Below are 23,923 nucleotides of genomic sequence, written 5' to 3'. Positions count from 1 at the left end.
ATCAGTGCCTTGCCATGGTGATGGCAAAAATATGTTAGATTAGAGTGAGAGTATCTTTGAAAGAGTGATAAGTTTGGTGATTTTGGTATGTGTGCTTTGAAAAAAGTCCAGGCCAAGCTTGAAACATCCTCATATGATTTTTAAGCGCATTCCATTAAAAAAAAAAAAAAAAAAACTGGCTACAGAGTTAACAAATTCTTTATTTGTAGCAGTTTCTTAATAGTATCATATGTTAAGGCTAGTTGGAGATCAGCTGCATTTCCTCCCCTATCCCCCTCCAAGACTGATGTTTCTAAATCTAGTCTAGACCTTTTTGTGGAAACTGAAACTCCCCACCCCCCTCCTCAATATGGAATGATTCAGTTTCCAATTTTAAAGAAGAAAAAGAAGAGGCAAGTTTTTTATAAAAGCTGACTCCATTTTAACGAACAGATCCTTTATTTGTGATGGTTTTGATAATAGTAACACTATTTTAGAGGGCAAAAAAACCATGACCATTCCCTCACTGGTTGTAACAAGCTTAGCTTCCCTTTGGGAACATTTTCTGTTTATAATTCCCCCCCCCCCCATGATAATTTTTAAGGCTGACCTGGAATTAACCATTCATATATTAGGAACTCTACTTTACATCCCACTTTTATCAGCAATCATAGATGAGCATGTGATATCTTAATCAAATTGTGGCATGAGATAGATTTTGATCTATTCAGGGTAACACATAAAATGCATATCGAAATTTGATAGTTTCAAATAAAATCCTTTTTTTACGTTGGTAAGCATTGGCAAGATAATTTTGAATCTCCCTTTATGTAGTGAAAATCCATAACATTACACTGGGTGGCCACTCTATTATGTACATATACCTTTTTCATAAAATGGAGCATTCCTTCAGTAATAACATCTTGTGGTTCTACCATGCAGTATAATGCAGCTGAGTAGATAAGCAGGGATGCTGTCTGTCTGTAATTCAGTACAAGAATGAGCAAGATGGACTGAAGAAAGCAACATTGAATATAGTATGGTAGTAGGTGGCAGAGATGTGCCATATGAGTGCCTTGGAAACTGTAACCTGTTGGAGTTTTTGCATACACATATCCCTCGGGTGTATTGTGATTGGTCCAATAATCAAATGACATCAGGCCAACAGCAATCCTGTGGTTAGAAACAGCTTGTTGTTGTGTCAGCAAAGGCTGACAAAATTTATACAGGTAACAGAAACTATTGACAGTCAAAAAAAAAAAAAAACTCAGTAGAATAGTAATAAACAGAGAGGCATTTCAGAATGTGCAACTCATTCTACCATACATTTTCACAGGCGGGCTATTGTAGTTGATGAATGAACTTGTTCCACTCCCATCACAAAAAAAAAAAAAAAAAAACCAAGAAGGTATGGTTACAGTGGGCTCAGGACTGCCAACGTTAGACAGTGCATGGTCTGATGAATTACTGCCCTGCTGTTTCATGCTAATAGGGGAACCAGAATATGGCAAAAAATGGATGGTGTGGAGAGTGTTTTCATGGTGCACCTTGGAACCCTTAATACTAGTGGAGTAGCATTTGGATGCCACAGGTTATCTGAAAATTATTTCCATGTGCATCCCTTCATGGCTGCAGCGTATCCATCTATGAAAGGGTTCTTCCAATAGAATAATGCCCCATCTCACAAAAGGCGAGAATTGCACAGAACTGGTTCCAGGAACATGAGAGTGAATTCAGCCTACTGGATTAGCCTCCGCAGTCACCAGATCTTAATACAGTTGAGCATCTGTCAGACAAGGTGGAACAAGCTCTTCAGAGTATAGATTCACAGCCATCCAGTGTTTAACAATAGCAGGAAGCAGCTGAGCATATTCTAGCATCCCTCTTTTGACACCTTATTGTGGTATCCATGCTGCAATGAAACCAGGCTGTTCTGAGGGCTGAAGAGGAGGGGACCTGCTCACTATTAGGTAGGTGTACTTAATAAAGGGGCCACTCATTGTATTTCAGTACAGCAGGCCCTCGTTATAATGCGGTTCACTTTACGCTGATTCGCTATAACGCTGTTCTTATATTATAACCTGTATCTGGCTATAATGCTGTCACAAATCACTATAACGCTGTTTTACAGATTGCATTTTTGGCATATTTAACGAAATTGTTTCATTTGATGGAGTCGATAGCTTGAAAATGAATAGCAAAACAGCATTAAAACGTTTCCCACACTGACTTGAGAAATTTTCCCATGCTCAGTGAAATTTTCTCGCTAATTTAATTGCAGTACAGTGACTTGTTACGTAGTTCCGAGATCAACATTTTAAAAAAATGATCAAGTATATTGCTTGTAATATTTGCGTTATATGCATTTATCCGAAGTCTAGTCATCACTCAGTACAGTATTAGACATTGTGCGTAACGGACAGTTTACTCGGACCTTGTATCATAAATAATGCAACCAACGCAGTTACATTTTCGAAGAGTTAACGGATAAGAATTAAAAGCAACAACGTCTGGACGCAGTATGAAGACTACAAATGTAAGAAAAAGACTGAATTTGAAAATGAAATTAGACGTTTCGAAGCAAATCGATTATGGTCAACTACAAGCGGATGTGTGCCATAATTTAGGACTGGCAGATTCAACTGTAAGAACAATTATAAAAAATAAAGAATTAATTTTAGCAGCGGGAAAGACAGCTGTTCCACTGCAGGCAACTAGGGCTAGGCCGGCTATTAGGATTGAAATGGAGAGATTTTATTGAAGATAATATCCAATGCAGAGTTAAGTTAAATATTATAAAAAAGAGAGAGAGAGAGAGAGAGAGATTAGCCAAATGATGATCTGAAGAAAACTCACCTAAAAAAAAAATGTGGAACCATTTAAAACTAGTAAGGGCTGGTTGAATAGATTTAAAATCCAGGGAGAAGCTGCAAGTGCAAATCAAGGAGCCGAAACTTTCAAAAAGAACTTGTTAAAATTATTGAAGAGGGGTATTATGTGTTATACTTCTCAGCAAGTTTTTAACATAGATGAAGCAAGACTTTTTTGGAAACAAATGCCTAAAAGAAATTTCCTATTGAAAGAAGAAAAAACATGTGTCAGGTTTCAAAGCGGCGAAGGATCAGTTGCCTTTATTGTTAGATGGTAATGCTGCAGGGAATTAATACCCCTTTTAGTTTACTAGGAAGAGGGCCAAAATTGACACATTTTTCATGATTAAATTTAGATCAATTAAATTCATGATTTTAATTTTGATACGTAAGTAGTTACCACCTAATTATATATGTATGTAATGTAGAATATTTTGTACAAATATTTGAATATTAAATATTTTTAGCGACATTTGTGCATCTTTTCACTACCGTTTATTATTGATTAGGCAATATCCTATGGCACCGACTGCAACTCACAAATACATATGTTACCTTATGGGAAAGTGGTGCTTGCTTAGCGCGGATTCACTTAGTGCTCTGTTTTTCCAGAATGAATTATCAGCGTTAAGTGGGAGTCACCTGTATTCCACTTTGATTTACAACTAAATAAAAACAAGTTTTAATGCTAACTTATTAGTTCAGTGGTAATAGCAAATTACTTATTTGCATAATCTGACTTTTTGATAAATATGACTTTGTTTTTTATAATAAATTTACAGAAAAGCATCAAAGAAATGGCCTTTTGTATTTCTAAAAAATATTTTGTTTTTTCAATGTTTAGGGCTTTCCAAGACAAAAAAAGTACCAAGAACAGTGGAACACAGCATTACAGAACTGACTTCTCAAGAACGACTTAGAATATATGACTATACAGTAAACAGAGCAAAGGCAATTAATAAAGCAAACAGTATTAAATTGGAAGACCTTCAGATCGATTTTGAAAAAAAAAATGATAGAGGTACAAAATAAGTTTTTTTAGTAGATATTATTTTGGGAGATTTTTCTTGGTGCATTGACCACTTTGATCATATTGCATTAGTTCCTAGGATATTACTGTCACCTTAGACGTGCTGTACTAAGGTTATCTTGCTACACAAGCTGGTAATCAGAACAATGACACACTTCACTGTATACAGTGTGACATTTAAAAAACATTTAATAATATAAAAATTCTATAAAAGAGTAGAAAAAATAAAAATGATTAATGAATAAATATATACATAGTAAATTTAGAGCAAATGCTTTAGGCATTCAAGAACTATAAAAAATTACCATGTGAGGAGCAAAAGCTGTAGTTCTGTATATCATTAAGGTCAAACTACATTTTCTAGAAAGTGCATCTATCTCTTATCACAAAGCAAGTTTCCATGAGTTACCTTCTACTTTTACTTCTTCTTCTTTGGAATAGTTCTTTTTGTTTGAGGCACAGGTTCAAAAGTGTTACCAAACATAATAAAAATATATCATCACCCATCCAGTATGATAGTATTAATCAGTTCTTTTGGATTATCAGCCTTTCGTTCACTATTTCCCTCCATATTATCATATTTCCTATTAGATCTTTATTCTGCATTGACTACCCCTTCTCTTCAAATACTTGTAGGATAACCCCTCTTCTCTTCAAATACTTGCTCAATGCCTTCACTTCTACTTGGTTTGACGTGGTTTCATTTTTGTTTTGTATATCTGTTTATCTAACTTCCATTCTCCCATCATTTCTCAAAACTTGATTGCAATTTGCTCATTTGCTACAGGATAACTATATAATTCTGCCTTTGAACTTTGTCAGAGCCTCTGCTTCAACTACCTTAAAAGGTGTTGTATTTCAGTGATCAACAACATGCTGCGAAAGGTGAATTTGATAAGATCTAGTCTTTTGTTTCTTTCCAAATTTTTTTTTGTACTCCTTTTTCTAGTTCACTTGCCAGCGAGCAAATATAGTTTCGCCTGTCAGTGAGCAAATACTTCCATTCATTCTGCTTAATTAATACTTAAGAGCCTTAACACCTCTGTGAGGTCATCCCTGAGATGTCCAATCTCTATGCTTAGCAGTCCACACTGTAGGATGTTTCTCATGGAGACAATTCTTGAGCACTTCCAATCAATTTAATTTACCCTTCTTTTTGACCCTCTCTGAAAGCTTATGACTTTTTTTAGATGGCATTTCCAGAACTGAATACAGAATTTTAGTTATGGTCTCACCGTCATTTTATAACTTCCTCATTCCATCCTTCCCCCTGCTGCCAAAAATCCTATTTATTATTGATAGTACACCATCGACTTCATCCTCACTAGCAGAAGATATATCGTGAATGATGTTACTGTCTTGAACAAGGTAAATGTTGGAAGTGATAAGATGCACATTTGATATACAGGGTGTCTCAAAAATATTGGTACAAACATTTAGGGGAGGTAGGTAACATCTAAAGTAATGTGAATCGCATAGGAACCCATAACTGGAAACGTCACGGGAAAGTAGTAGCAGAGGCACAAGAAGCAGAAATGACACAAGACAGTAATTAGTGGCAAACATTTATTTGACATAATATTAACAATGGAGTACAAGATGGATGCATTTCATGATGTTACAACAGATGCTCGAAGGTTCCACCATGAGACGCGATACACGTGTGACACCGACGCAGCATGGATTGGAGGATATGGTCGAACACACCCGGAGTTTCTTTGACAGTAGCAGCAGTGCAGACGAGTCTCGCCACGAGATCCATTTCCGTGTCCATAAGTGATTCATACACAATAGATTTAAGGGCCCCCCACAGAAAGAAATCAAGGCTTGATAAATCAGGCGAGCGTGGGGACCAAGCAACGGGTCCACCACAGCCAATCCATCGATGCCCAAAATGCCTGTTAAAATGGTAACGAACACATTTTCCATAATGGGCAGGCGCCCTGTCATGTTGAAACCAAATGTTGCGTCTCACATTTGCTGGAACATCGTCAAGTAACCCTGGTAGAACTTGTTCAAGAAAGATCCGATATTTAGTGGAGTTCATACGGGATGGTAACAGGTATGGTCCGACTAAGCAGTCACCGACCATACCTGCCCACACATTTATTGAAATGCCATGTTGTGCCGCATGGGGGCGCACACCGTGTGGGCCCTCTGCTAATCCATACACTAGGTGCATGTCTGCCAGCTCACAGTTCGTATATCGATGCATGCTCTTCGTGCGGCGACTACTGCTTGAATGAGTAAACCAGAAATTTTCCCTCTCACGAACTGATGAACAGCGCCATCTACCGACTTACGGCGATGTTTCCGGTTATGGGTTACTATGCGATTTACGTTCCTTTAGATGTTATCTACCTCCCCTAAATGTTTGTACCATAATTTTAAGACACCCTGTATACAAATGTAAATTTTTTTTTTTTATGACAAAAAGCATTCATTTTTTTTACAACAATAAAACTTTACTTTAATTGTTCAAAATGCCACCATCAGCATTAATGCATGAGCGGCATCTTATCTTCAACAGATCTACATACTGAAATGCATAAATACTGAAATGTACCGACTTATGGCGACATTTCCGGTTATGGGTTACTATGCGATTCACATTCCTTTAGATGTTACCTACCTCCCCTAAATGTTTGTACCAATATTTTTGAGACACCCTGTAGATGTAAGAAAAGAAAGGAAAAAACTGACTCGAGTAAATAATATGAAGGTCTTTGAGATAACAGAAGAGGAGAAAAAAACAGTATGTACTGGAACTTAAGAACAAGTTAAAGCTTCTGCAGATGGCTCAGGACCAAGATATTGACGAATATTACAACTTTCTGAAAGTGATAAAGCCCAAGAAACCTATAGGTAAAAAGAAATCCAAAGAAAAAAAAAATTAGTCAAGAAACACTTGTCATGTTGAACCGAAGACGACAAATGAAGAGCAAGATAAACACTGACAAGGAGAAAATTGAGTATACTGAGTTATGCAAAGCCATTAGAAAGAGACTCAGAGAGGACATAAGAAGATTTAACACAAAAAAGTAGAACAAGCATTAAGGGAAAACAAAGGACTTAAATCAGCAGCCATGAGCAGTAATACAGAAAGACAAATGATACTGAAACTGAAGAATACAGATGGTATACTTATAAATAGCAGAGAAGGCATAATTCAAATAGCAGAAGCCTACTATAGAGAATTATACAAGGAGCGAGGGAGTGATGCCAGCAGTGGGGAAGATGGATCGCAAATTAGCAATACATATGACATACCCGATATTCTTCCTGATGAGGTAGAACGTGCATTGAAGAAAATGAAGAATCAGAAAGCCCCGGGGAAAGATGAGTTACTGTAGAGTTGTTAAAATTGGAAGGAAGAGACATAACACAAAAACTGGCAAGGCTCTTCACAAAGTGCATTAGAAAAAGTGTGACGCTTAAGCAGTGGAATAATGCAATCATAGTTTTGCTGCATAAGAAAGGAGATGAATCAGAAATTGGAAATTATAGACCAATTACCTTGTTATCCCGCATCTACAAGTTGTTCACAAGGGTCATTACTAACAGATTAGAAAGAATACTTGACGAGAATCAACCGAAAGAGCAAGCTGGCTTTAGGACAAGATTCTCAACTATGGATCACCTTCACGTAATGTCACAGCTAATGGAGAAAGCAAATGAATATAAAACATTATTATGCCTGGCATTTGTGGATTATGAAAAGGCATTTGACTCCATACAGCATAAGTCAATGTTTCAGGCACTGGAAAGACAAGGCATAAATACCCCATCTATTATGATTTTGAAGAAAATATATGAGAACACAACTTCCTTTATTAGGCGAAACAAAGACAGTAGTAAATTTAAAATTGAGAAAGGAGTTCGACAAGAAGACACAATATCTCCGATATTGTTTACTGCTGCCCTTGAGGAAGCTTTCAGAAGATTAGACTGGTCGCAGAAAGGAGTCAATGTGAATGAAGAGTACCTAAACCATTTACGATTTGCAGATGACGTGGTCATAAGCCACAATCCCAAAGAATTAGAGAAAATTCTTAATCAGTTATGCAGAGTTAGTAAGGATTTTGGACTAAAGATGAATATGGCTAAAACAAAAGTAATGATGAACAAATATGCTATAGAAAGGGATATAATGATTGAAGAAGCAGTAATTGAAAAGGTGGAGTCATACTTATCTGGGACAAGTCATCAGCTGTAATAATGATAAATGGCTGGAAGTCAAGAGAAGAATAAATTTTGGATGAATAGCATTCAGGAAAAATAGTCACATACTGAGGAGCAATATCCCAGTTTGTCTGAAATGTAAAATAATGAACCAATGTATACTCCCCGCCATGACTTATGGAAGTGAAACTTGGGCACTCACCAAAAGAATGGAAGAGAAGCTGAGAACAACACAGCGAAGAATGGAACGAATTATAATGGGAATCAGACTGTTAGATAAGAAGAGAAACACGTGGATTAGGCAGAAAACTCAAGTAAAGGACATTCTTATCAAAAATATAAGAACTAAAATGGTCTTGAGCAGGACACACAGCTCGAAGACATGATGACAGATGGACTAAGAAAATAGCAGAGTGGTACCCAAGTGGAGCTAGAAGAAAACCTGGAAGACAACCACGGAGATGGACAGATTAAATTCATGAGTTTGTGGGTAGTAAATGGGTGGCCATTGCACAAAACAGAAGGAACTGGAAAGTTGCTGGCGAGGCTTTCATCCTGCAGTGGATTGATGATGATGATGAGTACACCACGAACTTTGCTGACTGCAAGAAAATTTCATATCTGCTTATAATCATAATCCTTAAATCTTTCTCATTTCCTCTATAAATTATGTGCCAACATAATTTATAGTGGAAATTATAGTGGTATGTTGGTACATAAGAAATTAAATCCTTTCATCTATTTCTGTCATCTCCTAATATAATTGCTTGCTTAATATGTTTAGTATTCTTTTATTTAAAATTAACTTAAAATTATTAAAGTTAATATGAAATATTTATTATATTTAATATACATAAATGGGGATGATAGCATAAAGGCTTAATTGTCGGTACTCACCTCAATTGAGCTGCTCTGTTACATGATGTTAAGGTGGAATAGGATTAAAACTAATTTAGAATATAGATTAAAAATTAAAAATTCTTTTAAAAATAATAAATAAGGACGAAAATATTAAAAGATCTGTGGTTAGGATTTGAAGGTTGTCATATATATTCCAGGTTGTTGTATATGTGAAATATTAACATGAAAGCTAGATGAGGCCAATAGTCGTAATGAGAGACTTTCGTATAAACGTCTGTGGTTGTCTATGATGTGTAAAAGGAGAACTATGTATTTAAAGAGTCCTGATTTCCCTTGATGCATTTCGAAACATGTGGGAACCTCACGTGTTTCAGGTTTCAGACCAGTGAAAGATTTGTCGTCAGTTTTGTATTCAGAAGGTTAAAATTAGTGTTATGGTGTCACCATTCTATAATGAGTGCCTCGTATTGAAAAATTTTCTAACTGCATTTTAAATTAATAATAGGAAGAGCTGAATTAATTTGGAGGTTATGGTTGTGAACATGTTGAGTGAGTTCAGTGCTGGTATGATCAGTTTTGAAACTATTAAAATGGTAATAAGCGTGTGTGTTGGATGTTTTTATTGTACCATATTTTGCAGTGGTGCTTCCGATATAGCATGCGTTGCATTCTGGTTGACACTTAATTAAATAAATGACATTATTGATGTCGCATATAGGGTAACTGTGTGTTTCTTTGTAAGCATTGAACGTAGACCCTAATTTATTATATGAAGAAAACGTTAAGGTTATATTGGCATTGGCAAATATTTTATGAAGTTGCCGAGCAAGTCTACAATGGTAAGGGAAGACGATAGATGTATTTTGTTTATTATCCCGGTTGATGTTTTGGTTGTGCGGATTATTAATTCTGTATTTGGCAACGGAAATTATGTGAAGAATTAGTTGTAAGGGATATTGTCTAGCAGTAAACTTCTTTGTAAGATTGAAGTTCTGTGACTAAATCGTCATGTGTGAAGAACTGTATTTTATGGTGTTATGAATCTGATTGTACAGGACAGATTTTTTAATAGTAATTGGATGGTGTGATCGGAAATGTAGGTATTTACCTGTGTTCCTATCTTTTCTATAAATTTTTGTTCCTAATTTTGTACCTGTTTTGTATATTGTAAGGTTAAGGAAGTTGATTTTGGCTCTTTCTATTTCGAGGATGTATTTTAGTCTATCATGTATGGTATAAAAGTTCAATATCTCAGTAAAGAGATTGTCAGTGGAAGGTTTGTCTCCGATTAACAATATGTCATCAGCATAATGCATGTAGAGCTTAATACCTGTGGGAAATGGTTGAAGTACTTGGTTCTCGATAGTAGCTAAATAGATTTTGGAAAAGGGGGCTGAAATTCCTAGTCCCATAGCGAGACCACATATTTGGTCCTGAAACCGGAAATAGCTGGCATCAAGTAGGGGCGAGGTAAGTTCCATAAAGCTGTTTATACTTAGGGAAGTATGTTTAATTAAAGTATCATGTGCTGTTAGGAGTTCTCATAAGGATTGTAATGTAAAATCTAATCGTACATTAGTGTATAAGGAAACAGTATCAGAGGAAGCTAATATATGTTCTATAGAAATTGTGGTGTTTATGCATTCAAAGGCCTGGTTGGTGTTGCAAACTCTAAATTTTGAGAATCTTGTGAGGGGTGATATGATTTTTACCAAGAAGGTGGAAAGATTGGCGAAAGAAGATTTGCTGAAGGAAACTGTTGGTCGTAAGGGGTGGTCGAGTTTATGTAATTTAATAATACCAAACATATGTGGAAGGACATTGCTGTGGAAGCCGATTAATTGTACCACGTGGAGGTTAATTTCCTTGTTTGATCTTAGTCTCCTAAAAATAAGGTCCAGTTTGTTTTTTGATCTAGAAATGTTATATGTAGAAGTGTCAATTTTGTAAGTGTCTGTGTCAGGAAGGATGAGTCGCATTTTGCTAATGTATGTGTTTTTGTCTAAAATGGCAATATTGTCACCTTTATCGGCTTTCTGTATAAAACTATTGGAGTTTTTCCGTGATTTATGTATATTTGATAATTGCTGCTTAGGAAATTAGCCTCCACACGCTACAATTAACCGGCTTCTGCAGCAATGCATGTACGGTACTTTAAGACGTTCTATTAATCACCTAAATTTAATATATATTTATTATATTAAATATAATAAATTATATTTATAATTACTTTAGTTATATTCAAATAACTATACACATGTAAGTGCATGCACACAATAAAAACCCAGCTAATCAGTTTATGAATTAATCAGCTGGTGATCTCGTGCAACTGGTACATTTGAAAAATATATTAAAAAAAGGAAAGTTGCACTGCCTACCTATCCAGTAATAAAGATGCTGTGAATTAAATAATTAAAGATCCATTTAATAAAAACAGTGTTCAATAAGACAACAATTTATATTAAGAAAGTAACCCGGAAAAATTTTTTTTTTTGAAAGTTGGGAAATACTGTATTTGTTGTTTACGTTGTATCAGAATTAACAAACAGAGGCATCAAAGCTGCTGCTACTAAAGTATAAGTTTAAAAAAATAATAATAAATTAAATAAACAAATTAAAGATATTGCTTTCTGAGGATCTAGAAACCAATACAGTAGGCAGGTGCCAAAGTAGGCTATATACGTACGGTGCAAAGATGGATTTAAAATATCATTAAAATTATCAAAAAGGAAAAGAAAAAATAGTCAAAATTGTATTATCCAGCATGTTATTATACCCAAAACTGGCACTAATTTTGTATGAACTGCTTACATATATAGGGTGATTCAAAATTCATGTATAACATTTGCGATTAATTGTTAAGTGTTTATAATACTAGCATTGGTCATCTACAGGTGTCCAAGTTATGGCACGTCATTTCTAAAGCAGAGCGCATATGTTCAATTATGAACACATGTCCATAATGTTTATTATAATAATTAACATATAGCTTTTGTAATCTCTCTTATAATAATAATTGAAACAAAACTAAAAATATACTGTGGGCTGTGTCTTTTGAATCACCCTTTAGAACTTGATGAAATTGGTTTTTGCACCAATTTTTGATGAAGTTTTTTTACAGCCTGAATTAATATTGTATTGGTACTGCATATTTATACATATCTAATGCTGTGTGCAGTTATAATTTTTACATAATATTGAAAATCCCAATAACAGGTGTGTGATTTTGAAATTAAACATTTCTTTTATCATAGCTAAGAACAATCAATTAAACTTTTGTATCTTTTGGTGAAATTTTTAAATTCAGAAAAGCAAAGTATCAGAACTGTTATTGATTCTTTTTTAATATAAATTCTTTAGGGTAAATTTCTCTATAGATATTACTAAAATTATAAATAAACATGGCAACATTGTCAGTAAATCTATTAAAACAACATCACTTTGAATTTGAGTCTGAAATTCTTGTACAAATAGGCATCCCATTTGTTTGCACATATGTGATTTGTCAGGTATATTTATATACACTATTGGAATTAATTCTGGCCATTTTTAAAAAATATACATAAATTTCACTTATAATCATTATTTACTGCCTTTGAATTCAAGTTATTTATTTTATTTTGAATGAAAAATATCATATTAATTGCAATATGAACTATGTTGGTTTTAGGAAAATAATTACAAGTGTAGAAAATACAGAGGCGCCTCCATAGCCAGGTGGGAAGGAACAACAGTGCGTAGCACGCACTTCTTGATTAGACCGGATACGGAGGATGCGGAAAGGTCAGGGAATGACCACCGCATATCCTGGAGCAATATGGCCTTAGTTGCTAATGCTCCTAAAAATCATACAAACAACAACAGAAAATACAGTTAAAACTTGATAGCCCTAGTATTAGTTGTAATTGAAGAAATTATAAGGCTATTGTTAGACTTCACTCGAAATACTGTGTTCAAGTATGGAGACTGCACCTAAAGAAAGATGTTGTGCTTCTTGAAAGGGTCCAAAGATGGGTAACTCACCTAGTGAGATCGGCAAAAGGGCATCCATACGAGGAAAGACTTCGAATATGTGGGTTGCACAGCTTGGAAACTAGGCACCTTAGAGGAGACTTGATTGAGGCGTTTAAGGCTCTGAGAGGCAAAAGTAAAATGAATGAGGATAAAATTTTCATGGTTATAAATGATTTTAGAACTAGAGGCCATAAATTCCAGTTGCGAGGAGAGATGTTTAGACTGGATTGCAGGAAGCTTTACTTTAGCCAGTGATTTATAAATTACTGGAATAAGTTACTTACATGGGTGGTAGAGGCTAACACTTTGGGAAATTCAAAAGTCAGTTGGATAATTACCTATGGGAAGAGAGAAATACATAGGTTGTCTATTTCTTTTCTCTTATTATTATTATTATTTATATATATTTTTTTAAAATTTTCTTCTTATTGTTATTATTAATTTTTTTTTTTTTTTTTTTTTTTTGCTGGTGCAGCATAAGCCATAGGCTTCCTTGCACCATGTGGCCATTGCTAATACTAATTCCAAATTTCTTTTTAACATAGCTCAACAAACAAGATTGGAATACAAAATAAGTTTATTAAAAAAAATAAATCTGGACAATCATAAAATCTCTTATATCAGTAATTAAGTATAAAACTTTATTTATATTTTATTGGGGAAGCCTTTTGTCTTTAAAGTAGCTCCAATTTCTCTTGACATAGAATCTACTGAACATTGTAGATGTTCAAGTATGATGCCCTGAACTAACTCTGAATGATAGCCTCAGTCAGTTCCTTTTTTATTGCTGGGATTTTTGGTGTGAAAAAGCTGCTTTAACCACAAATTTTCAGTCGGTTTAGGTATGGACTTGGCCTTGTGAGCACAGTTATGTTATGGTCTTTCAGCCATTTTGTGTTGATTTTGGGTGTGTGACAAGCTACACCATCCTCAAAGTGCATCTTTCAGCAAGATGCTGCAGTATGTTATGGCATAAGTATTTCAGTGACAGCAGTCTCCTGTTGTGAATCTCCGATTAGTATTTTTTTTTTTGCATTTAATGTACTGTCGATAACACACATTTGTATAATACCATCCTTAACATGCATCCCCCACACCATTGAGAACAGAGCTTCTTTCTAAATTTTTTTTTTTTTTTGGCTGGAAATCATTTTTGCATAACTTTTCTAATTGTTTTGCCAGTAACTTTCTATCCAAACACTTCTAAAATTTCTTTTGTTTTTAGAATTTCTTCTGTGACTTCCTTAGGGCCATTCAGCAAATTATTCTTCCCTTTTTTGACCCATTCAGTTTTGGCACTTTTAGTTTTTGTAATGGCTTCACATTTTCATAACACTAGATTTGGTAGCTCTGCCTCCAAGCTTATTTTGTTATTTTTTTTTATAATTGTGACCCTCCTCATGACACGTAACTGCTTTGCTATGTTTAGAAGGTGACCAATTAATTCGGGTGTTGTTATTTTATAAATTAGGCATGTAAAATAGTTAAAAAAAATATATTTTAAGAGTAACTTTACACTCAAAGTGATGTTCACATCACATGCCGTTAGTCATAAAATAATGCACCACATAAATGTAAACAATGCCTGATTGGATGCAACGTGTGGTATGATAAAATGGGCAGTAATCACATGTCTATGACATTTGCAGCCATTTGAATGTGTAATTGAATGAAATTTAAAAAAATATAAATTGTACACATATTGACCAAAAATTGTGTTTGTTTCATTAAATGGTAATTTTTTTGTAATAGTAACTATAAAGATCAACTTTAAATATATTTGGCTGGCAAATATCAATTGGATGTAAAATATGAAACAATGGAAAAGTGAAGAGAATGTCTAAATTTGAAATAAAAACAGTGTCCAGAGTTACATACAGTCCACTACTGTATGTAGCCTCTCTTGATGTAGTAGTAGTAGTATGTGATGCAAGAAAGCAAGTGTATGAGCTTATGCAGCATCAGCCAAAAAAAAAAAAAAAAAAAAATCACACCATTCCCTCCAAATGCCTGTCCAGTTGGTTCCTTAAATTTATTCAACCTATCAACTTCCACAACGACAGATGGAAGTTTGTTCCGGAAATTAACCACCCGCTGTCTAAAGGCAAATTTCCGCACATCTATTCTACATCTGTCCTTTCTTAATTTGAATTTATGCCCCCTTAGGTTCGTAATCTGAACAAGTGGAAGGATCCCATCAGAATTCAGTGTGCTCAACACATTCAAGGCCTTATACACCTCAATCAGATCACCGCGCAGGTGCCTAGTCTCCAGCCACTGCAATTTGCAGAACTTAAGCCTCTCTTGGTAAGAGGATCCCTTCATTCCCCTCACCAATCTTATTGCCCTTCTCTGTACACGCTCAAGTAAATCTACATCCTTCCTAAAATGAGGCCTCCAGACCTGTACGCAATACTCAAGGCGTGGCCTGACCATAGCCTTATACAGAGGGACAATCACCTCCTTTTCCCTGCTAGCAAAATTCCTATATATCATTGACAAAACCCCATGACCTGCCCTGGCAGCCTGTCTGCATTGCTCAGAAAACTTCATATCTGACTGCACAATTACTCCAAGGTCTTTTTCATTTTCTACCACCTTAAGTGTAGTACCACACAGTTGGTACGTTTCTCTGGGGTTACTTCTACCCATATGCAGTGCTTTGCATTTGTCAAGGTTAAACTTCAGTTGCCATTTCTTAGCCCATCTGCCCAAATTATCTAGATCCTGTTGCAGTAGCACACTGCCATTACTGTCATTAACAACCCTGCCAACCTTTGTATTATCTGCAAACTTCGACATTAAGCCTGATATACCTTTATCAATATCATTGATAAATATACAAAACAACAGTGGACCTAACACCGAACCCTGTGGGACTCCACTAATAACATTAGTCCAAGAAGAGCAGCACCCATTGATTACCATCCTCTGTCTTCTCCCACTTAACCATCCTTTTATCCATTGTAGCAACTTACCCTTAATACCATTCTGCTCCTATTTGTACAATAGTCTTCCATGCGCAACAGTGTCAAAAGCTTTCCTGAAATCCAAATATATGATATCAAAATAATTTTTTGCATTCAGTTCCTTTGTAACCACCTCATAATATCCTATCAAATTTGTCAGACAAGACTTTCCCTTAACAAACCCATGCTGTGTCTGAATTATTACTGCAGTCTTGTCTAGATGATCCTACAATGCATCTTTAACCAGTGACTCCATTATTTTACCCGGAACAGAAGTTAAACTAACTGGTCTGTAATTACTCGTGTCACCCTTCGATCCCCCTTTGTGAATTGGGGATACATTTGCACATCTCCAGTCCGTGGGAACCTCCCCTGAGTCCAAGGATGCTCTCATAATTATGGCTAAGGGTTTGCTTAGTTGCTTTGCCGCCTCCTTTAATATAACTAGATAGATCCCATCCACCCCAGGTGCTTTTCTTATGTTTAACTTCAACAATTTCTCCTCCACTTTGCTCTCAGTTGCTTACTTCTGGTCAGAATATGGTAAACATACCTTACATTTCATAAATTATTACTGCAATTAACAGATTGTATTTAATATATGCTGCCCTACCATTAATATCCAGGTACCCCTCCATCAATAGTTAAATCATGTCCTATGTGTCAAACATGACTATAAACAGTGGCATAGCTACCATGTAGGCAGGCAAGGCAATTGCCTTGTCTCTGGCATCTTTGGTTGCTTCCTGTTTTTGCAATTTTCATTAATTAAGTAGGGCCCGAACATGTTCTTTGCTTCTGGGCCCAAAAAAGGGGTAGCTACTAGTGACTATAAATGTGTTCATAGGCCTTCGAGGAGGCTGTAATATGATTGGGAATACAAGCTGCCGCAATTGACAAAATTAGCAGATTTCCAGCATGCGATTATAATAGGGTGCCACATAAGCAGTTGGTCTGTACATGACATTTCGGTGTCACTGAAATCCATAGGTTAATGATTTGTGATGTGATCTGCAAATGGAAGTGGACTGGCACTGACACCATCACAAAGACACCTAGAAAATCTCCAAAGCTGACAGAATGTGACAAAAGAATCCTGCAAAGAATTGTCCGCAAGGAAGAGGTCGACATTCTAACAGAACACAACAGGCTTTCAGGGAGATACTGGGACTATAGATCAGTGAAAAGTTGTACAGGGAAAAGGGAGTGGCAAGTCATGGTACTTGGTCTACCATGCTGGTGGTCACACCTGGGTGAGATGGATGCCTGGATAAAAGCAAACTACAACCTACAGGTTACTTTCTTCAGTCTCCATCCATTTCATTGTTTAGACTATATTATCTCAACAATGAAGTGTGGCAAAAGGACTGTTTTTCATGGTTTATCCTGGGACCATTGTTTGTTTTGAACAAACTATGTATGCTAAGCTCTATCTAGAGGTCCTGGACAATAATGCTTTACTACGTTGTGGCAGCACATCGGAGAAGGCTCATACCTGTATCAGGACAGTGCTCCATATCATACTGCTTGTTGGGACGGACTGGTTTGAGGACATGAGCATTGAAAAGTTGGACTGGCCAGCCTAGAGCTATGACGTTGATCCTATAGAGAACATCTGCAATGAACGTGATCATCAGATGCATGTAAGGAGGAACTGCTCAAAAAACAGCTGAACTGGTCATCCCTTTTAAAGGTCGAATATCAGAAAATATCAGACATTTACAAAAAGCTGGTGGAGAATGTTCCATGGAGGCAGTCATAAAGGCCATGATAGCCTCCATGGAACAGTTTAAAAGTGAAGACTCTAATAGCCCGTTTCATCAAATAGCAGGGCTGTTTGATCAATAACAAATAAAAGTGATCTGCCAGCTCTTGTAGCCTGTTTTGGGATTTGCTGGTCTCTCATTTGATGAGCAGTCAGTTAGATCCAAATGAGGCAGTCACAATAAGTCTCCGCTTTTAAAAAATGGCATTTGCCATTTTTGAAATGAGAGGGTAAAGAATATTGCAAAGACAAAGTTTGTTGTAATCATTAAGACAATTGTATTTACTGGGCACTTTAAACTAGTAGAAAGTTCTTATTGTTTAAATTGCCTAGTAAATACTCTTTAAACTAGAAGAAACTTCTAGTTTGGTGTTCTGAAATGGTATTCACAGGCCGGCTTCTAGCTGGTCCACGGACAGAACCTATTGGTAACTCTCTGGGAGGCTTCCAGATCAGCTAGTGTATAATCTTGCTGCCTCTACTCTGCCAAATAGTGATTGGATGAAGTCCGAGTAGTGTGTATGCGGGGCCATTGTTGAGACCACATTATGTCAAGGAGCTGGATATATTGTTTCTATGTGTACGCCATATCCAAATATTTCATTACTTCATACAGCATGTCCTCGCCACCTTTTCTTACTTCTGAATACACCATCAATTGTCAAAATAATAGCTTATCTGCAAAAAGATCTAAACCTCCCAAACACTTTCTCGTTCATTTCACAAATATACATGGTCTCAGTTCTAATCTCAGTGATGTCTATTTCCACTTAGTGTGTCAAACACCCTGTACTTTTTCAGAACAGAATTTCAGTTATCAATTGATCCAAACACTGCTCATCTCAGTTGTCCGTATTTTTCATTGTGTGATTCCTTTCACTTAAAGGTGGTACTTGTGCATGTGTCCATTCTTTCTGATATTTCCTGTCAGAGACTTTAATTTGGAATCTCCTCTTTTCGATCTTCACTGGCTTAAAATCTCTCTACCACGTTCTGTCGAATTCATCTGTTGCCTCTATTGTTCTCTTGCCTCCACCAATCACTTGAAATTCTTTGACTTCCTCTCTTTGAAACTGGAACTTTTCTGGTCTAACTTTCCTAAGAGAGGTAATTTTCCTTGGTGATTTTAATGTTCACAGCTTCAGCTGGCTTCTGTTTTCTATTTACACTGACCCACCTGGTCAATATGCTAAGTATTTTGCAATTACTAATGACCTCGCAAAAATTATTCATTTACCTACCAGACAATCCTAACCATGCAGCCAACATGCTTGATCTTTTTCTCACAAACAACCCTTCTAAGTACACAGTCGAGGTGAGTGGTCCTCTAGACCAGCGTTTCCCAAACTTTTTTTTAGTCCCAGAACACTTTTTATCTCACAACATATTCACAGAACACTTACAAAACACAAGTTTAGCGGGAGCCAAGAACTGTTTGCTAATATTTTATTACAGACTACGCACTGTGCATCAGGTGCACCTTTATTTTCAACACATGTAAAGCCGAAATTCAAATAACTGTTATTATACTTTCGTTTGGTCTTTTATTAGTTGGTTCCTGTTTTTTCACTTCGGATTTTTGGGGAACAAAAGGCTGCGATTATTCATCCTCACTTTGAAGTGTGACAATATTGTGTTCATTTTCATCGACCACAGTTGCACTACTAGAAGTACTTTGCTTCTCATTTTAAAGTTCCTTTTTCAACCACAAAACCGTGGTCACGTATTTTAAAAATAATATTTCAAAATACTAATAATTATCAAAAAAAAATTTATACAAGGAAGTGAGTTAAGTTATAATATCGGTTTGCTTCCTCCTCTCCTTCAACCTGTGTACTCCAGGCTAAATCGCATATGAATGGATACTAGATTACCACATTGCTACTTTTTTTGTAAGTGTCATTACCTCTACGCATACTTCTCTTTGTGAAACCCACCAAAATAGTGTTCTGCGGTCTATTTGATTTTAGGCTATGCCAGTATATTAACAACTGAAAAAAAATTATGTTAAATATTATAATGATACAAAAATAGTGTATGTTGCAAATATGCAAAATTTATTTATTTTATTTTATTTTTTAAATTATTAATTACGATTTTTCGCAGAACACTTGTTCACATCTCACGGAACAGTTTGGGAAACGCTGCTCTAAACACCTCAGATCACAACTTTTTGATCGTCTCTTATGCAATGGTGACTTTCTATTGTGACTGTAATGCCAAACAACACAAGGTTGTTTGGCATTACAAAAATGCAAAATGGTATAATTTGCGAGGTTTCTTTTCTTCTTTCCTTGATCAGATTACCGTTTCAAATCTTCTGATGTCAATGTTTGCTCAGATCATGCTAGTGAAATTATTTTTGTAGGAATGAAATTCTGTATTCCACTCTCCACTTCAGAATATCGTCCTTTATCTAAACCTTGGTTTTCCAATAAATGCGCGAAGGCTCTTTAAGTTAAGAATGCAATTGGCTTGTATTCAAATCTCCAGGTTCATTTTCTGCCTACACTAAACCTTGCAACAATTGTAAAGCAGTTATTAATCAGTCCAAACTAGATATCGAACAAGCTTAAGAGTAGAAAACTTGCTTCTTCTTCAAATGGTAGTCGAGCATTCTGGTCTCTTGCCAAAGCTATTGGCTGCAACTTTTACCCATCTCTGTTCCCACATCCTCAAAACCAGATGGTTCTATTGCCACTTTAGCCAAAGGTAAAGCACTTGTTCTTAAAACCTATGCTCCTGAACTTATTCCTGTTCTGTGTCACCTTTTTTCGCTTCTCATTCCCTTCTGCTTGGAAATTTGCTCATATCCAGCCAGTCCCTAAAAAGGGTGATAAATCTCTCCTATCCAATTGTCCCATTTTACTTATTTCTACTCTTTCTTAAGTAATGGAGAAATTAATTAACTGCCAACTCTTAAACTATCTAGAAACCTTCCATGTGATCAAAGATCGCTAGTATGGTTTATGTCAGTGTCGTTCCACTGGTGATATTCTGGTTTCTGTTACCCATCTTTGGACAAATTCAATGGAAAAGTTTTGTGAAACTCAAGCAGTTGCTCTTGACATTTCAAAGGCTTTGTGATTGGCTTAAAGGTCTTCTAAATAAGTTTCCATCTTATGGTTTGCCAACTATTTTTTGTAATTGGGTATCCAGTTTTCTCTCTGACTACTCACTGTGGGTGATGGTAGATGGCTCTCTGTCTTCCACTAAACTTCTTCACTAATGCTGGTGTTCTCCAAGGTTCAGTCCTTTCTTCCACTCTTTTCCTCTTGTACATTAATGACCTTCTTCCATTGACCAGAAATCCTATAAACAGTTTTGCTGACGATAGCACATTGCATTCCACTTTCCAGTTTGAGAAACCTTGGCCTGCACAAATAGCTTCAACCTCTGGAATATCCACTACCAATTCCTTAAATGCTAATCTCCAGATTCAACCACTTCAATCCTTCTAAAACTCAGTCCTGTCTTATATCTCACAAAAGAATTCTTCTCCTGTGATTACCTTTGAAGACACTCTGATTTCTAGGCATGATCATATATCTCTATTTGGGATTACCCTGACTTCTAATCTCTTTTGGCATAAACACATTACATATCTACCTCTGCATCCAAAAACTGGGTTTTCTCTTTCATTCTCATCTTTACGTTTCTTCCAAACACCTGTTCACTCTGTACAGATCACAAATCTGCCCTACCATGGAATATTGTTCCCACATCTAGGGCGGTGCCCCTGAAACCTCTCTCAGGCTTCTAGATTCCATTCAGAAGAGTGCAGTTAGGTTAATTAATGACTCATCTCTCACAGAGTCTCTCCACTCTCTGTCTCATAGACGTACTGTTTCTGCTGCATGCCTTTTCTACAGATACTTCCATGGGCACTGTTGTTCTGAATCGGCTTCTATAATTCCCGCTCTCTCTATCAAAACAGTCCGAACACGTGCCGCCACCAGCCAACATCCATTTACTGTCCAACTTCAAACTCACAGAACCAACTTTTCATCTTCCTCATTTATTCATTCAACTGCCGTTTTCTGGAACAACCTTCCTTCATACTTATTTCCTGAAAATTACAGTCTACAGAAGTTCAAGTCTAATGTCAATAAGTATCTTCTTCTTTCGTCTTCTCAACCTTCAACCCATACACACTACTAAGTACTATGGGTTGTTGACCATTATTTTTGCCAGTATTAAGTTTGTTATATGGTTTTTAATTGTGTAAATTTTAAACTGTTTGCATAGATAATTTTATACATTATAATTAAAACATTGGTGCATCTCTTGTGTTTGGAGTTTTCATTGAAAAGGTGGAAACCTTATAAATTATGCATCATTATGTTTTGGGTATGTTTTTAAATTAATTGCATAATTACATTTTTTTAATTTATTTCATAGGATAAAAAATCCTATAAAGTAACAAAATAGGATGTTACAAGATAAAATATCCTGTAGACATCTTATATTATTAATTTTAATAAATGAAATTACAAAGTACACTTATTTTATCATTCTATGTAATCAGGACTCTCACTAATGTAAAATTCACCTTGGTCTCATTTGCTGTATTGTTGATGGTTTACTTCAGATTACACAGACTCATTATTATCATTCAATAACAATTATTCTTAAAATATTAAGAATTATAATTGTTATTTTTTTATTATTAGCCTTTTTATTAACAATGTAAATAACAAAATTATTATAAATGTAAAATTTTTCTTTTTCTTTTTTTTTTTTCCCAACTGAAACTAGATAATGGTAAACCTAAAAGTCGCTTAGAAATTCTTGCAGAGCAAAGAGACTATAAACGTCGTCGACCATCATATCGGGCAAAAAATGTCCATATAACAAAGAAAACATATACTGAGGTTTGTTATATGGTTTTTAATTATGTAAATTTTAAACTGTGTATGGATAATTTTATACATTATAATTAAAACAATGGTGCATTTTTATCACTAATAATCACTTGTTAGTAGTTTTGTGTTGATGATAAGGATACAAAATAGCTAAGCATAAGTGCTTTTTAGCCCTTTTGCTTTGTATATCATTTCTTTATTCCAATCCTAAAAGATGTCAGTTTATCATGTAAAATAAAATTTCAATTTTTTTACCACCTTTTTACTAATGAATTTTGTATTTTTCATGTGGTTAAGGAGTTTATTACGTTAGGATTTTATTTTGTTTTATATTTTAATGATAAACTTTATTGCTTGCTAACTTCATATCATCAGCATGAGAGCATTTCAAACAAAAACAGCAGTATTTAAAGAATTCTCTGTCCACACTTGTAGTGAGGAAACACATTTCTTTTCAGTTTGTTGTTTGTTATTTGGTTTTTAGGAGCATTAGCAACTAAGGCCATATGGCTCTGGGGATATGCGGTGGTCATTCCCTGACCTTTCCACATCCTACGTATTTGGTGGTCACTGGCTCGAACCCCGGTCTAATCAAGAAGCGCGTGCTACGCACTGCTGCTCCTGCCCACCTGGCTATGGAGGTTTCTCAGTGAGTAATGTCATAGGTTCTGTGGCACAAGAGTATGACATGAACCTTACATAAAGACAATGGGTGAGCAAGTGCAAATGCCTTATCATGGATGATTTCAGTTCTCCTCCTTATTGATTGGTGCAATTGAAAGGGAAACTTGCTATGTGGAACAATTTTAAAATCAGCTATGTTATTTGTATCAGCTTGTTACATGAACCAGACAGATTGTACAGGGAGAGTGACTATATTAGAATTGTCAGATATATTTAAAGCAGTAGTCATGGAAGCCATGAATGTATTTAAAATATAAAGAAAATGTAGCATGAGGAGTATGCCAAGATGGATGAATAGTGAGCTTCCAGTTTAAAAGAGCAGAAATGGATGGAAATGTACCGAATGATGAAAAAGTAATAACGGCTACATCAGCTGCAAGTTGATCTGTAAATAGTATCACAGAAAAGAGGTTAGGCTAGCAAAGGCTAATTATGAGAAATCACTTGCTAAGAGAGCAAAAAACAGGAGTTTTTTTATGTATATAAATACAAAGAAGAAAAGAATGAATCAGATCAAATCTTTGCATTATGGATGCGGGAAGGTCCTAGGTAAAAGAAGTTAAGAATTAGCAGGTACTTTTTATTGGTCTTTACAAATGAAAAAGCCTTCACGGTGAGTAAAAATTGTGTGAATGAAACTATGAAATTATTAATTTTTCAATTATAGAAGATTATTTATTCGAAAGAATTTCAAGCCTAAAGGC

General features: G+C 35.6%; 1 protein-coding gene across 1 annotated transcript in view; it reads left to right on the top strand.

Annotated features, from left to right (window-relative positions):
- The window catches only part of LOC150077070 (U11/U12 small nuclear ribonucleoprotein 48 kDa protein-like), a 144,176-nt gene that overhangs the window by 83,471 nt on the left and 36,782 nt on the right, over positions 1-23,923 (top strand). Inside the window, exons 5-6 of the mRNA XM_090386089.1 lie at positions 3,694-3,870; positions 22,429-22,544. Coding sequence (XP_090242215.1) covers positions 3,694-3,870; positions 22,429-22,544 — 293 coding nt within the window. The remainder of the gene's footprint in view (positions 1-3,693; positions 3,871-22,428; positions 22,545-23,923) is intronic.

Source organism: Mastigoproctus giganteus, chromosome 12 (assembly GCF_048544385.1).
Source record: "Mastigoproctus giganteus isolate SK-2022 chromosome 12, ASM4854438v1, whole genome shotgun sequence".
Lineage (NCBI taxonomy): Eukaryota > Metazoa > Arthropoda > Arachnida > Uropygi > Thelyphonidae > Mastigoproctus > Mastigoproctus giganteus.
Note: the sequence above shows the minus strand (reverse complement) of the source record. Positions and strands in the feature narration are given on the sequence as shown.